Source organism: Podarcis bocagei (assembly GCF_964188305.1).
Source record: "Podarcis bocagei genome assembly, chromosome: 10".
In the NCBI taxonomy this organism is placed as follows: Eukaryota; Metazoa; Chordata; class Lepidosauria; order Squamata; family Lacertidae; genus Podarcis; species Podarcis bocagei.
Genome location: NC_138135.1, coordinates 24,357,995 through 24,372,916, shown reverse-complemented (window position 1 = coordinate 24,372,916; position 14,922 = coordinate 24,357,995). Strand labels below are relative to the sequence as shown.

The 14,922-nt window shown below is 41.3% G+C and overlaps 1 protein-coding gene across 7 annotated transcripts in view; it reads left to right on the top strand.

The window, feature by feature from the left end:
* The window catches only part of DGKI (diacylglycerol kinase iota), a 275,714-nt gene that overhangs the window by 201,502 nt on the left and 59,290 nt on the right, over window positions 1-14,922 (top strand). For all 7 annotated transcript variants that reach the window (XM_081212004.1, XM_081212007.1, XM_081212006.1 and 4 more), the window contains 3 exons: window positions 2,942-3,042; window positions 11,479-11,558; window positions 12,253-12,297. In XM_081212004.1, the coding sequence (XP_081068130.1) occupies window positions 2,942-3,042; window positions 11,479-11,558; window positions 12,253-12,297 (226 nt within the window). The remainder of the gene's footprint in view (window positions 1-2,941; window positions 3,043-11,478; window positions 11,559-12,252; window positions 12,298-14,922) is intronic.

Sequence of the window (14,922 nt, the reverse complement as noted above, 5' to 3'; positions counted from 1 at the left end):
AAATGCCTGAGTCAAGAAAGGGGCTGAATCACCTGGCTTGCAGCCTGCTGTTATTCGCCTGCTGCTTTCTCCTCTATTCCCAGAGTTCTGAATCTCCAGATCTACCTACAAAAACAAAAGAAGCAGCAGGTAGATCCTACCCTGTTAGATGAGATGTCCGAATGCCAGCTAAAGCAGACAGCTGTCCCCTGAAGCTGCTCAGGAAGTTATGGGTGCAGCTTTCTGTCTCAGACGAATCATGACAGCTTGCCTTGCATAGAGAGAGGGGGTTTTTTTTGACATCTGAGGGCACCTGGGCAGCATGGCAGCTGCTATTTAGCACTGGGGAATTATTGTCTGTCCAGAGCAATGTGAAAACCGTAATTATTTCAGCTGGTTTGGTTCGCTATTCTTAGAATCCTTTAAAATTCCAGCATAACCTCTGAAGCTCAGAAATGTGTTGTCTTCCTCGTTGCTTGCTGCAATGAACAACAACGAGAAAATTATATATTATATATGTATTTTCAGTTCATGGTCTTAACCCGTAGTTACTGACTGTTACTTCCTGTCACTTCCAAGACCAGACAGTCTCTGCCTTTAGGTGCTGCTTTAATAGGGAGTTTGCGCTCAGGTTGTTTCTAGGTTTTTCAAATTTGTCCAGAGGTGACAGACCTGTTTATAGCAATCAACCAAGGAACAAATTCAGCTTCCTCAGAGATATTTGCTAATTGCCTTCTCCATAGACTCCAGAGGTCAGTGAAAATATATCGCCTTAGGTCCAAAAGGTCTGGTAGATTTTAAGCTAAGGAATAATGATGCAATAATTCATACGGTGTAAGTTTACTTTTTGAAAGGAAAGTGCTGTTTTGTTGTTGTTGAAGCTGGATGCATAAAATAACAAAGAGCCACATGTCACAACCTGCCCTGAGACCAATATTAATAAATGTTAAGCCCATTTTTTTTAAAAAAAACCAAAATCCCATAGAAGTCATTTAAGGACTATAGGCATGCTTTCTGTTCCCAACCGCTGACATCACCTCTGTGGAGAAGGCAAGGAAAATGGCCAGTGTGGAGCAGTGGTTAGAGTGTTGGACTGTGCAGTAGGAGACTAGAGTTCAAATCTCCACTCAGAAAAGAAGTTCACTGGGTGACCTTGAGCAAGTCACTGCCTCTCAATCTAACCTACCTCACAGGGTTGTTGTGAGGGTAAAATGTGGAAGGGAACACCATGTAACCTTGATTTCCTTGGAGAAAGGTATAAATGTAACAAACAAACTAACCAACTAACTAACTAACAAATAAAAATGGTTATATACCATTCTTTGTTTGCTTTGCATCCAACTGGTTCTTTTGAGAAACATTCCTCTAGCTTATTTGCAGTGGTGCCATGAGGGCAGAATAAACAGACACCACCCCCAAAGTGTAGCACATATTGAAGTGAGCAAAACAATGTACATTACCCTCCCCTGTGATAAAACCATTGCCCAGAGTATAAACGTAGCTATTGCATTACAGAGTGATAGCTAATTGAATCAGAGTAGTAGACCCATTGATATGAATGGATTTAAGTTACTGAGGGTTGGCATGGTCAGATATTATTATATAAAAATTATACACTGCTTGATTGCTCAAAAGCCACTTGGATCTGTTTCAGTGAGAAGGTAGACTCGATCAGGGAGGATGTCTTGTCTAAGGTACCTCCAAAACCTGGAGTCAGCACTGATGAGACTTTTGCTTATAATAAATTCCTTATTAAACTGTTTGCTAATCATTCATTGGAATGTATGTGCTGTTCGCTTCAAACAGTTATTGGCAGGGGTGAACTTTGAATGTCTTTTTATTCAATAGCAAATCTAGAATGTTTCCTAAAGTATCTGGAGTTCATTTTATGCCTGTCACTTTGTCTAGAGAAATTGGGTCAGGTGTGTTGTGCTAAGCTGCTAAGAGGAGCTGCTTGCAGGTGTGAGCTAGCATCTTAAACAAGTTCAAGTGAAGCTCATTTGTGCTGGGTTCATCATATTGAGGACTGCTAAAAGCACAGCAATTGCATTCATTTGTCCATTCATTCATTTATAGGAACTGTTATGCCATTGTTAAATTATATTCTTAGGGCCGTGTGTGTTTGTGTGTGTGTGTGTGTGTGTGTGTGTGTATAAAATAAATCCATTAAAATATAAAATCAAGTTGAGAACAGTCAGCAAAATCAAAATTGTAGCTAAAAGCTTGGCGAAATGGAAAGGTTGTCTCCTGATTCAGAAAAGACAACAACAACAAAAGGGGTTTTTCAATATTTTCATTTACGGTAAATGTTTTCCTTATTTATTTCCCTCCTTAGTTTTAATGAATGTATAGGGTGGTCTTTTTTTTATTCATTGGTTGGTTGGTTTTATTTTTGTAAAGATGCCTTGAGCTGCCTGTGGTGAGGGAAGGTGTCTAATAAATTTAATTAATTAAATAATAATCCGACAAACCTCTCTGGGGAAAAGCTTTTCCCAACTTGAGAACTACTTTAGAGAAGGGCCTCTCAGGTAGCCTTCCTCCTCATCTTAGACAGCTGGGTCTCCCACAGAAGGTCCTCTGTAGGAAGTCCTAATCTACAGCTGGGCAGATTTCAAAATTTTAATGGAAAAAAACCCAGCAGGTGCACGCCAGATTTGTAACAGAAACTTTTCTGACTTTCTCAAAAGGACTTGTTGACCCCTGTGACCTTCAAGGAATGCTGTTCCATTGAATCAAAGGGTGAACTGTTTTATTTGCAGAAAGCTCGTGTTTTGAGATTGGCAGCTCAGTGCTCGTGGGGATTCAATTTTTTTATTTTTTATTTATTTTTTGCTTTTTGGCTTCTGTTCTTCCTCTCTCATCTTCCTCTCTTCCTCTTGCAGCTCATCCTAGAAAAATCAGATTCTCTCTTCTGGATGTTAGCTGTGACTCTGCCTAACATTTCTCTCGCTTTTCCTTGCAGTCCCCATGCCGTCTTAGAGCGCCTGAGGATCAGAGTGAACAGAATTAGTTTACAGGATTATGAGGGACTGCATTATGACAAGGAAAAGCTTCGGGAAGCTTGTAAGTATATATATATAAACATATGGCTGATTAGTATAACCGCATTCATGTGTTCTCCTATGTATATAGGTAGCCTTTTGATATCGGGCTGACATGTTTTGGCTGGGCTTAGTCAACAGCCATTTGCTGTCATGTCCTGCCTTCTTTGCTTTGTGCTCCACAGAAGCCGAGTGCATTCCTGATGCCTGGCAAGGTGGCTTTTATGAGGGAAAACATTGGGCCAGAAGGTTTGTGTGCCTTTATAGCATCTCCTGCCCTCCAAACCTATAGCTTGGCCATTTTGAAAGAGGCAGTTGGGACTTCCCTTGTGTTTACCAGCACATTTTCTTTTAAAATGCTGCTCCTGTAGTTGGACGCTTCCTATAAACAGAAACCAGCTGATCTCTCTATGACGTTTAGTCCTTTGTTGCAAGAAGCAATCTCCAAAGCAGATGTGACCATTATAGGTATACAGTGGTACCTCTGGTTGCAAATGAGATCCGTTCCAGAGGCCCGTTCGCAACATGAAAAGCCTGCAACCTGAAGTGCCGTATCTGCGCAGGTGTGCGGTGCAATTTGGTGCTTGTGTGCGTGTGCGAAGCGTGATTTAGCACTTCTGCGCATGCGCGAGTGGTGAAACCCAGAAGTAACCCTTTCCAGTACTTTGGGTCACCGTGGGATACAACCTGAAAAAAGTAACATGAAGCAAACGTAACATGAGGTATGACTGTAATGGTTGAGCAAACAGGGAATCAAGAAAAGCCCTGAAGATAGAGATCTGGTGTGGCAATGGTTAGCTGTGGTGGATAAGGCAAAAGTAGCAACTCCTCTTTTCAGAGCAAGCAGGCCACTTGTTTGGAAGAAACCCATACCTTATAGGTATTGCCATCATTCCCTGCTGGTGCACTTTCTTGAGACATCTGGCAAGTCTGCATGGAATGGCGAAAGGCTGAATCACACACTTCATTCTGGCATATGAACGATACAAATGTCTTATACCTTAAGGGCCTCATGCAAATACCCTTGTAGTCATGGAGAAGATTCCCATTAATTTTCCTGATTCTCAGTTAAGACCTTATCAGCCTCAAACTTCACAGCTACGCTGAGAAAAACAATACACAATTTCTGGGAGAAAGTACTGTAGCAATTAATGGTCACGTTCAATCAATGGTACAGAAGTCCAAGGGAGAGGTCAGCCAATCTGGCGGTGCTGTTGACGGCAACACCTTAAAATGAAGTCCTTTTCCTTGGTGACATGCACGGAGTCATTAATCAGTGCAGGATGTGGCTGCTTGCGATAACAGTTTAATAGAGTCTTGTTCATGCATCTGGCTCATTATTCATATTCAATTACAAGGACGGCTGTTTGTTATGTAACAAAGCTGCAGCTTCCTTTTTGTACAATATGGGATTCCCTGGTAATTACTGGATGGCAAATCTTCTAATTGGTTTGCTTATCTTCTTGTAGGAATATGGTTATTCTGTTTAGACAGTTTTATGCTCCCAGACACACACACCCAACACACACCACACACATACCCCCCCACACCCCCCCACACCCTTTTCACTGTTCACTGGTACTCTTTCCCAGAGTTGAAAGATGATGGTCTCAATAATGGGAACACAGGTTCTTCTAACAAGACTAGTGCCAGCTCTTGCTACATATTTCCACCCAGAAAATTAAAGCCTTCGTCATGGGTTTGCCAAACATTCTTCATGAAGATAATTGTTAGGGTTTGTGGGGAGAAAGCATATTAATTATTGAAATTATGCTAGCTAATGTCGACTGCCTGGTTTGTGGTGGGAGAGATGTCTTGGATGGTGCTGAGCAGAACTCTTCATTGAGGAAAATCATTTGCCTGAGGAAAAATATTGCCAGATTGCAACAGCAGAGGTGATTCACCTTTGTAATGTTGTGGCGTGGTGCACGACAGTACCTCCAACACAACGGGGCAGTTTGGACATCATGATAAACCTTTGTTTATTGGAGGGACATGGAAGAAGACATTTGGGGACTGTAGACTTGCTTTCTGTCCTAGCTGTGATCATCAGCTCTGTGGAGAAGATAAGGAAAATACAGCGGTGCCCCGCAAGACGAATGCCTCGCAAGACGGAAAACTCGCTAGACGAAAGAGTTTTCTGTTTTGGAGGTGCTTTGCAAAACGAATTTCCTATTGGCTTGCTTCACAAGACGACAATGTCTTGCGAGTTCCTGCTGGTTTTTTTCCCTTTCCCCCCTTTTTCTAAGCCGCTAAGCCGCTTATCAGCTGATCCGATCAGCATATAAGCCGCTAAAAGCCGCTAAAAGCCGCTAATAGCACTAATCCGCTAATCCTTCAATGGGCTTGCTTCGCAAGACGAAAAAACCGCTAGACAAAGAGAATCACAGAACGGATTATTTTCGTTTTGCGAGGCACCACTATAGCCAGTGGAAGCAATGGACTAAGACATGGGAGACTAGGCTTCAAATCCCCACTGGGCCATGAAACTCACTGGGTGGCTTTGGCCCAGCAACAGTCTCTCAGTCTAGCGTACCTCACAAGGCTGTTGTGAGGGTAGGAGAAAAATAGAGAGCAGAAGAACCATGCATATCATTTTGAGGTCCTTGGAGGAAAGGCAGGATATAAATCTAACAATAAATAGCCTTTGACTTACCCACTCATGCTCCCTTCTCCAGTGGTGAAGGTATTGGAAGTCTTCAGTTTTTGAAGAAAACAGCTTGTTTCATTTGAACCTGGCAAACTATGATTCACCTTATCTGTAGTTTGTTTTAAACCAGCCCACTTCAAACTAAGAGTTATGAAGACAGCTTAGTTTAACAAACCACAGTTAAGATTAATCACAGTTTAGGGTTCATGTGTAATGCTAAACCGTGGTTAATAAAAAATGGAAGTGAAAGCTTCATCTCCTTGTTTATGTGCCACAGGAGGAGTGAGAAGGGTGAGGAGACCATGAGCCTTTGATTTGCTATGGCTTCTCCCATCATGTTAAAACAGGAATAAGCAATGTGGGGCCCTCTAGATGTTGTTGCACTTCAGTTTCCATCAGCATAAGCCATCATGACCAATGCTGATGAGATAATTGGAGTTGTAGTTCAGCAACACCTGGAGGGCATCACTTTGGCTTCCCCTACATTAAGTCATGGTTTACTAGGATGTCCAGTTCAGCTTATTGTGGATGTCTCTCTTTTGTGGAAAAAGCTGTAGATCAGTCTCCAAATGTGTGGGTCATGACTCTTTCCCAATGTTCCCCTTTCAATCTTGCCTACCTTCATCATTTACTTGCCTAAGTAAATGATGAAAATCATAACATAGAAACCCGTTTAAGAATGAGCCATTTTATTATCCCTTTGGGAGCCCTGCAGGAAAGCTATTAAGATTTTTGCCTGAGACATGTCTTCATGATGGAGCATCAAATACTTCGACACCAGCGTAATAACCTGGATCATCCAAACTCAGAGTAAATAAATTTTGCTCTTCTTGTTTGCTTGAAATACCAATTTGATTCTATCAGTGGCCTCATCTGAAATTGAATTTTTTTTACTCCTGCATCCAACTCGTCATACATGCTGTTCAGAGAAGATTAATCTGGGCTCCACTGGAGGTAGACAACTCATTTTTGAAATCCTTCCAAGAAATTAAATGATTCCATATTTTCCTTTGTAATATTGAAACAACCATATTTTTTTACCTTATTTTACCCCATTTTTGTTACTCACTCCACTATTTTATTTTAGTTCTTTCTGTCTCCCATAAGAGCACTTTGGTGATAGAATGGAATAATATTCTTATAAGAGGTACAGGTATTCACTTAGGACAGTAAGTGTGTGTGTGTGTGTGTGTGTGTGTGTGCTTGAGAGGTGAGGTAATCCAATCCAAGTTCCTTCAGTGTAACCAAATCATTCCTCAAAGATGAATTTGTCCAACCAAATTGCTTAGTTCATTTGTTCTTTAATGGTAAGCATTCTTCTGATGCAACAGTTTCCACCCGGTGAGTAATTTTGGAATGACTTCCAAAATCTCCATATAGGTGAATGTTACATCAAAGGGGAGCAAAATGAATTAGTGGAGAAAGTAACAAAAATCTTAAATTTCTAATTTTTAAATGAGACTTATTGTCTTAATGGCTGAACACAGGTACTCAAAAATGTGTGGGTGAACATCAGAAATTGAAAAAGCACTTGAGAATGAGTTTAATTCACCAGATAGAAGGGGCTTCATTCATCCCTTTGGCTACTTATCCATAGAAGACTTTGCTGTTGTATCTTCCAAGTGTCAAATCCTTTCCTCCTCGGAAGTCCTGGGTGACTTGAATTCTGGAGGCAGTTGCATGAAATAATCCAGTCTATACAAATAGGCTCAATTTGCATAATTTATTTTAATTGTAGCATTTTCACCAGGAATGGGGAACCTGTGGCTCTCCACAGGTATGGCCAATGAACAGGGATGATGGGACCTGTACACTGACAACATTTGGAGGGCCACAGGTTCCCCATCCTGGCATCACATAGTAACTGCCAGTTGTATGCTACTAGCAAGGCCAGGCTGAGTCAAGCAGCTGTGCCCAAATATAGATCTAGAGGGTCTGACTCTGACCTCTAGCTCAGAGTCTGTAAAGCCAGTGCACCACATCTAGAAGCTGGAGCCTGATGTTCAGCAAGGAAAGCTACTGCTCTGGATTTTCCAGAAGGCAGAAGAAGACAAACCTCCTAGTTTCTATGCCAGTCTGGTTGACCCAAAGGAGTGTTTCTGTGCTTAGGTCTAACCATATGCCATGATGAATGCATTGCCAACTGCTGACCTGTGTTTTCTCCTCATTCTCCCCAGTGATGCAGTTCCAGGATGGCACAAAACCAGTATGCATTCTCTGGCAGCTATTGGGGCCACAGTGTCCCTTTCCTTCTTTAAAAGTGTATTGTAGAAGTACCAGTCAGTTGGGAGCTGTGATTTACGTTCCCCACAAGGACCCAGGATGATGATGCACCAGGAGCATTATGGGAAATTAAATTGGCAGTTCCTAGAACTCACAGAGCACTTCATCCCACCACCACATAAGCCTACTAGCGGCTGCTAGTGTGTGTGTGTGTGTATTTTCTACCAGTGAGCACTTTGCCAAGGGCTCATTTAAACCTGGAGTTTGTCCAGATTACCGAAGGCACGAGCGATGTGATGTCACCGTGCTCAGAATTAAGTAGCCCCTGTCAACAGCACTCGGCCAAAAATGGAATGACTGCTTTGTTTCGGCGTAATATTTCGGTAGGCGAAATGGAGCTCTTGCTTCTGATAAAAACACACTCATTTCCCCCGTGCTGAAAAGTTTAATAGAAGAAAATAGCACGAGAATTTATGAACCAGCTCTCTCTTAGCCCACTTACAGAAACAGCAGTGATGTACTGGTTATTGTTGTAAAAAGATAGAAACCAGCAGCTAATGAGGAAGCATCAAAACGAGATCCCAGCAAGCCCTTAAATCATAGTTCTTCAAATACTTCTTTTTTATGGCATGATAAGCTAACCAATAATAGTATGCAAGCAGACTTTACTCTGTCAAAGAAGCAAAGTTTGACAGCCATGTCCATTTCAGTGCCTTGATGTTACTTTCGAAAACTTCTGACATTTGCACTAAGAACAGGGATGAAGAGAACCTTTTTCAAACTGGGGTCTGTATTCCCTAATTTCAAGGGTCTTGTGCCATTGGTGTGCAGGGCAATGGATGTGACACTGATGCTCACCTTTGTACAGTCCAGCCACGCAAAAGTAAGTGGCTTCTACAGTTAGCATCTCTTCATTCAGACATGCAAGAAGCATTGTTATAGTTCAAGTGGACGTTCTAGCCAGGCAAAAGAGCTGGATGATAATGATCACCTGGAGGATAATGCATGAAATGAGTTATTGCATTTCATGGTCTTTGTGGATACACTGCTTATATTTTAATATTTTCTTCTGTAAATGTGTGTATAGATACTTGGCAAATGAGGATTTTCCTTAATGCTTCTGATGAAGTGGGCTGTAGTCCATGAAATCTTATGCCACTGCAGTTGTTTGTTAATTTTGCTTTAAAAAAAACCCATCCCAATATTTATGTACCTGCAGTTGAGTTCCTGCCCAGTTAATGGAAGAGAAGTGGGAGGCACAAGGAGGGCTTGGTCACTTGTTTTGATAGTGTCAGTAGTGGCTAGTGTCTGCAGATCTAACTTGATAGGCATCTTCTGAAAAGTCTCTCTGGAGCATCTCACCCATGGACTGCATTTAACACATCTTGATGCCAGTGGTCTATTACCTGGGTATTTCCCCCCTTTCACATGAATAGGACAAAGTACTTCCACATTAGGAGGGCTGCACTGATTAATGTTGAGAAGAGTATCCTTGTTGCTTAAAGTAGCATTGTGCAACACTTGATTTATTGGGGGAAAGGTAGGGGGCTTTTAATGACATACAGAAGCTTCATACACTGTTTCCTTCTCATTTTCTTCAAATCATTCATTTTCCCATTCAACTGCCTTCCAAATATTATAGCTATGGGTTACAAGAGAAGGGGGCCAGGTCCCACCTGCCTTGTATTCTGAGCACTGGCACAGGAGCTAAATTAAAGCTCCCATGAGATGTATGGAAAGGTAAACAGAGTGAAAATACATGGGGGAAAATCTTAGCCTGCTGTTGCTTCTTATGCTTTTAAAAGCTCTGCATTAAACAAAGTGCCAACTGCAGACTATTCATTAATTTCCAGCATGGCAGAAATGAATGTCAGAAACAGTCCTTTAATTCTTAAGCCATTGCAGCCAGCTTAGAGCTCATAATATGATCAACCACAAGCAGTTTGTGATGAGTTCGATAGAAGAAAACTAAATTGTTTAATGATGCATCAATATGTAATCTTGAAGGTTTTTCATCTGTTTGAGGAATTTAAAGCTCTCCCATGTATTTGAAATGCACTGAGTATGTATTTTTGAAATAGAGTTGTTGTTATTCAGTTTCTGTGCACTACAAAAATACAGTGCCAATGATGCCTGGGTTAGTTTATTCTTTAACTGTTTCAGCACTGTTGTCAGTGCTGCTGGGTAGAGAAGTCCATGCTCATACACACTCTTGCAAAGGTGGAAGGATTAGCAGGATTAGGGCAAAGGGCATAATTCACTAAGAAATTCTACTGCACACTGAATGGGAGCTATGCAAGAACCACTGTGGTTCTACACTAGGGATGGACAACTGCAGCCCTCCAGATATTATTGAACTCCAGTTCCCATCAGCCCCAGCCTGCAGGACCAATAGTGAGCGGTGATGGGACTTGTAGTCCAGCAACATCTGCAGGGTCACAGGTTCCCTGCTCCTACACAGCTCTGATTCAGTTCAGTGGGGATTGAACAGGAGAACCTCCTGGTGGATTGTGTCCAAAGCTCCTAGAAGACCAGGACACATACAATTTCTTTTCTGTGATTTTTGCTTTTTTACAAATGGGGATAAATGACCAGATGTTAATGAAAACCAGCGTTTCCATAGTGTTTTGAATTGCTTTACTGGATTTGCTCACAAATTTATTGACAGCTGCATGAGTTATTATAGCTAGGAAGTGGAAGGGGCAAGGTGAATATAAAATGGAAGAGTGGTATAAAGAGGTGCGGGATATTAGCTATTAATGATAAATTAACACACACTATTAGGGTAAGATGGGGAATACGCAGGAGAAATGATTTTGAGGAGATATGGAGGGTGTTTGTAGAATTTCTACTGTTAAAACGGAAAGAGGTCAAAACATTGCAAGAGGTTTTGAAATTTTGAGAGCCTGGATAATTAAAATGGAATGGTCTCAGAGGTGGGGTGCACATTTTATTCTTATTTATTTATTATTATTACTTTATCAAAATAAAAAAATATTTTTAAAAAAAGAATAAATAAATTGCTTTACTTTGATTCCCCATGCTCTTTACCTTACTAAAATTCATGAAAGTCTGCTCCAATGAACAATGGTGTATGTAGCATGAAAATTTCTACTTTCTCTCTCTGTGGGAATAATGTGAAATATAGTAATGTCACTTTATGTTGTCGTGAACAGCCTTAACTAGATTTTCTGAATGAATCCTGATTTTTTATTATTAACTATGCTGAGGTGACCACAGTTGAGATACGTCTGTTTTAAAGTATAACTGCAATCCAGTACATGTTTCCTTGGAGTAAAACCCATTGGCTTTCTAGGTTGGTGTGCACCAGGCACACCGTAGGCAAACCTATAACCCTCCAGGTGTTGTTGGACTCCAACTCAGTAAGCATGATCAATTTTCAGGGATGATGGGAGTTGTAGTCCACCAATATCTGGAGGACCACAGGTCAAACGAGCCTTGTTGTATAGGATTGTGCTTCTAAAAAGATTGCACAGTACTGTGATTTCTTTGTTTTGCAATGTGTTGTAGTTGTTATTATTATTATTATTATTATTATTATTATTATTATTATTATTCCTGTAGCTATTCCTCTGGGAATGATAGTTGTCAGAGGAGACTGTGATTTGGAGACCTGTCGCATGTATGTGGATCGCCTAGAGGAGGTAAGTTGCTGCAAATCACATACATGTACACAGGTATTCAGGGCCGGATTTAGGTTTCATGAGGCCCTAAGCTACTGAAGGTAATGGGGCCCTTTATATGTCCAGCTGTCCTTTGTCGACAACAAATTGTCGCTGTTTTTTGTTGCTGAATATATGCTATATGGTAATTTATGGACCTCATGGGTATCTAAAGCCATTTGCACATAACAAAATATGTACTGTATTTTATCAAAGTAATTGTTGAACTGAAATTCAATTAAGCAGAAGTATATTTATTGTGAAATACAATTAAGAAGAAGTATATTAATAGTGAAATAATTATTAAGTTCTAACTTAAAATGATTTTTTATTCATAAAAAACTTAGTATTGCAAACACATTGGCATTTGGCAATAACAAAAGTTCCTTTAGAAACACAGTTTACAAAGACTCATAATCTAGTCTCTAGAAACTTGCTATAACATGAAATAATAATAGGTGTAAATATATGATGCAAACTACTACAAATTATAAATAGCAGAATGTAGGCACCTTATATAGGGGCCCATTACTTACATCATAGGAGCCTACACAACATTTTAATAAATGAAGAAGTTTGTATATGGCAACAAGTTAGCAAGGATGTTTGGAAAACGATGGAGGCTGAGGCTGGTTTTGGGACTAACCATTCATTGTTTTGATCTTTCTCCCTCTAGGATTTACAATCTGTAAGTTCAACAACACAGAGAGTCCACTACCAGGTACAACATAAATGGTTCCCAGTCTTTTTAAAAGTCTCTATTGTCTTTGTCTCTAAGTTTTCCAGCTAGCTTCGCCATTTCAGCATAGTCCATCAGTTTTTCTTGCCATTCTTCTTTAGTTGGTATCTTGTCTTCTTTCCATTTTTGGGCTAGTAATATCCTAGCTGCTGTTGTGGCATACATGAATAGTCCTCTATATTTTCCTGGCAAGTCTTGACCTATAATTCCTAGCAAAAGAGGACATGACTCTTGAGAGAGGGCAAAGCCACATTCGCTTCCTTTTTATATAATATTTTCAGTTCATGCAAAGATCACCTGCAGCAGTTTCTGTTTGCATTTACAATCTGTTTTTGAAGGTTCATCCTCCAGCATGCATTTTAAATATAATCTCGTCTGATTCATGGAGTTGCATTTTTAATCTTGTTTCGCCTTAAGGAATATTCTCTTGTTATCACCCTCATGCACTTTCCACATCATTTTCCCCAGCATGCTTGTGCACACGCTAAAATGAAGAGTTTAATAAAGTATAGCACCAGCAAGGGGACCTACCTTATAAAGAGAGAGAGAGGTGTTCTACATTTTTGAATTTTCTCATGTAGAATAAGGGCTCATGCCATTAAGATCAGTCGGGATGGTCTCAGGCCAGTCTTTGCTGCTCTTTCCAAAGCGTGAAAAATCAATAAAAGGTGAAGTTAGTAATGGATCATTTCTTTCAGAGTGTTTCATTTCCAAAAAATAGGTACATTAAATATTTGCATGGAATAGGTATTATCGTTACCACCACCACCATCATGATTTAATATATTACCTGCTGTTCACCAGCAAGCCCCAGTGTGAATTACTACAGTTTAAAAACAAAACAGTGAAAACTGTTCTTCCAAGGACCCTCAGTAACACAAGGAAACTGCTTTTTTTTTTACTGAGTGTCCCTTCATAAAAAAGTAATAACAATAATAATAATAAATTTTATTTATATCCCGCCCTCCCCAGCCGAAGCCGGGCTCAGGGCGGCTAACAACAATAAAACAGTACAAAAGTACAGCATAAACAACACTCTAAAATCATTCATTATAAAATTAATTAATTCAAGCCACTGGCAACCATTGGGCCAGAGCTTCGCGAAGATTGCCGAGGGAGGGAGTCAGGCTGTGCCCTGGCCAAAGGCCTGGTGGAACAGCTCTGTCTTGCAGGCCCTGCGGAAAGATGTCAAGTCCCACAGGGCCCTGGTCTCTTGTGACAGAGTGTTCCACCAGATCGGAGCCACAGCCGAAAAAGCCCTGGCTCTAGTTGAGGCCAGCCTAACTTCTCTGTGGCCTGGGACCTTCAAGATGTTATTATTTGAAGACCGTAAGTTTCTCTGTGGGGCATACCAGGAGAGGCGGTCCCGTAGGTACGAGGGTCCTAGGCTGTATAGGGCTTTAAAGGTTAAAACCAGCACCTTAAACCTGATCCTGTACTCCACCGGGAGCCAGTGCAGCTGGTATAGCACCGGGTGAATGTGATCTCGCAGCGAAGACCTCGTAAGGAGTCTCGCTGCAGCATTCTGCACCCGCTGGAGTTTCTGGGTCAGTCTCAAGTCTCAAGGGCAGCCCCACGTAGAGCAAGTTACAATAATCCAGTCTGGAGGTGACCGTCGCGTGGATCACAGTGGCTAGGTCAGGGCGAGAGAGGTAAGGAGTCAACTGCTTAGCTTGGCGGAGATGGAAAAATGCAGCCTTTGTTATAGCTGCAATCTGCGCCTCCATGGAAAGGGAGGTGTCGAAGATTACACCCAAACTCTTAACGGAAGGTGCTGGCATTAATTGCGCCCCCGCAAGAGATGGGAGTTGCCCCCCCAATCCCATATTGCCCCGTCCCAGCCACAGGACCTCTGTCTTTGAAGGATTTAGCTTCAACCGGCTCCCACGTAACCATCCAGCCACAGCTTCCAAACAGCTGGTCAGTGTGTCTGGGGCCGAGTCAGGATGGCCACCCATCAACAGATAGAGTTGGGTGTCATCGGCATACTGATGGCAACCCAGCCCAAAACTCCGGACAAGCTGGGCGAGGGGGCGCATAAAGATGTTGAAAAGCATCGGGGAGAGTATCGCACCCTGAGGTACTCCACACACCAAGGAGTGGCGCGATGGCAATTCCCCCCCAAGCGCCACCCTCTGTCCCCGACCAGAGAGAAACAGTATAATATATACTGTAGTATTTAATTATTATTATGTATTTGTTTATACCCCTCCCACCTTTTCCCTTGTGGGATTCAAGGAAACTTGAAGAAAGAAACAAGAATCACTAAAAACTTTGGGGAGGGGGAACCGTTAAAAAATTAAACATTAATAAAATTAAAATTATATACATAGATAACATCTGTTTAAAACATACATATAATTACAATAACAACTGTAGTACTTATATGACCCCCATCTGCAGTGAGAAGTGAATATCAGGACAAAGGTTCCAGACTCGTGTTTCCCCTAACACCATAGATTTTCATGGTGCATAAAAGTTTTTAATTATGACCCCCCACCAGCAACCTGAAATTCTACAGTCCAGAAATGGGTTTATAATCTCATCTCTTATGTGTCAGGACTATACTTCTGTTGCAACTAACCTGGAGCCTTGACACTCTTCCTT